The sequence below is a fragment of the Nothoprocta perdicaria genome, unplaced genomic scaffold (genome assembly GCF_003342845.1).
Source record: "Nothoprocta perdicaria isolate Ctin4 unplaced genomic scaffold, notPer1 scaffold_822, whole genome shotgun sequence".
In the NCBI taxonomy this organism is placed as follows: domain Eukaryota; kingdom Metazoa; phylum Chordata; class Aves; order Tinamiformes; family Tinamidae; genus Nothoprocta; species Nothoprocta perdicaria.
In genome coordinates this window covers 3,257-4,677 of record NW_020456113.1, presented here as the reverse complement: position 1 = coordinate 4,677, position 1,421 = coordinate 3,257, and the positions used below count along the sequence as shown (strand labels likewise).

Here is a 1,421-nt window from a genome sequence, read left to right as displayed (position 1 = left end):
GTCACTGGGGACCCCCTGCCTTGGAATGGGGTCATGGGGACCCTTCTGCCTTGTAATGGGGTCACTGGGGACCCCCTGCCTCGGAATGGGATTGTGGGGACCCTCCTGCCTCGGCCTGGGGTCAACAGGACCCCCCTCCACTTTGCCCCAAAGGGTAGCAGCCCCCCCCCCCCCCGCCTTGTCCCAAAGGATGGCCGGATCCTCCTCTTTTCCCAGTGGGAGCAGCAGCACCCCCTTGTTTTTCAGGCGGGGGCGGGTGTCAGGGACCACCCTCCCAATTGTGTCATCCCTCACCCCATATTCCCCCGCCCCCAGGTGCCTGCAGGACAACGACTGGGACTACGGCCGGGCCGGGCAGGTCTTCACCCAGCTCAAGGTGCGGCCGGGACCTGGGAGGGCATCAATGTGGGGGCRTCCCCAGACGCCTGGGCCCCCCTTGGGGTTACCCCGTCAACCTCAACCCCCCCACACCCCCCTGTGTTTTCCAGCTGGAGGGGAAGATCCCGGACGTGGCATTCCTGAAGTGAGCCGAGCCTCTTCCGCCCCTTCCCGGAGTTTTATCCCCTTTTTCGGTCGTTTTGTAAATAAATAAAAACCGTCTCAATGCCTCCGCCTGCAGGCAGCGCGGCGCCTTTAAGGGGGGGAGGTGGGCGGGGCAGGCGGCTTCGCGCCCGGCTCCAAGATGGCGGCGCGGGCGGAAGTGGCTTCAAGAGGGGCGCACGAAGGGAGGAGGAGGAAGTGGAATGCAGCCCTGCCGCGAGGGTCCATGGGATATAGCGGGGCAATGCMGCCCTGCCGCGGCGGGTGATGGGATATAGCGGGGCAATGCAGCCCTGCCGCGAGGGTCCATGGGATATAGCGGGGCAATGCCSCCCTGCCGCGGSGGGTGATGGGATATAGCGGGGCAGCTGGGGTCACCACGGGACACGGGGAGGGGGGAGCGCAGGTCATTGTAGGATACTGGGGGGGGCGCAGGGTCCCCTGYGCCCTAGGGAACCCCTATGGAGCCCGTAGGGACCCTATGGATCCACCCCCAACCCCCTATGGATTCTATAGACACCCCTATAGTCYCTATGGACACTGCCCCAGCCCTTAAGGACCTCATGGATGCTCTATACCCCCTATGGATCCTATAGACCCTCTATGGTCCCTATAGACCTTCCCAAGCCCTTATTGACCCCACAGAGGCCCTTATAGCTTCTATAGACTCCCAATGTCCCCCTCTCTGATTCTATGGACTCCATAGACCCCCCCCCTTCATGGCTCCTATAGACTCCCATTAATCTCTATAGCCCCACCTCAAGACTTTATGGATCTCCCATAGCAGCCCTATAGCTCCTATGACCTCCCCCCTTCCACTATGGGCCCCATAGAACCCTATAGCCTCTATGGGCCCCAGAGACCCCCTAGAGCTCCCGCAA

At 62.4% G+C, this 1,421-nt stretch overlaps 1 protein-coding gene across 1 annotated transcript in view; it reads left to right on the top strand.

The window, feature by feature from the left end:
* Positions 1–599, top strand: part of LOC112958221 (nuclear RNA export factor 1-like) — a 10,912-nt gene extending 10,313 nt beyond the window's left edge. The window contains exons 12-13 of the mRNA XM_026052020.1: positions 316–376; positions 489–599. Coding sequence (XP_025907805.1) covers positions 316–376; positions 489–527 — 100 coding nt within the window. The 3' untranslated portion in view covers positions 528–599. The remainder of the gene's footprint in view (positions 1–315; positions 377–488) is intronic.
* The last annotated feature ends 822 nt before the right edge of the window (positions 600–1,421 follow it).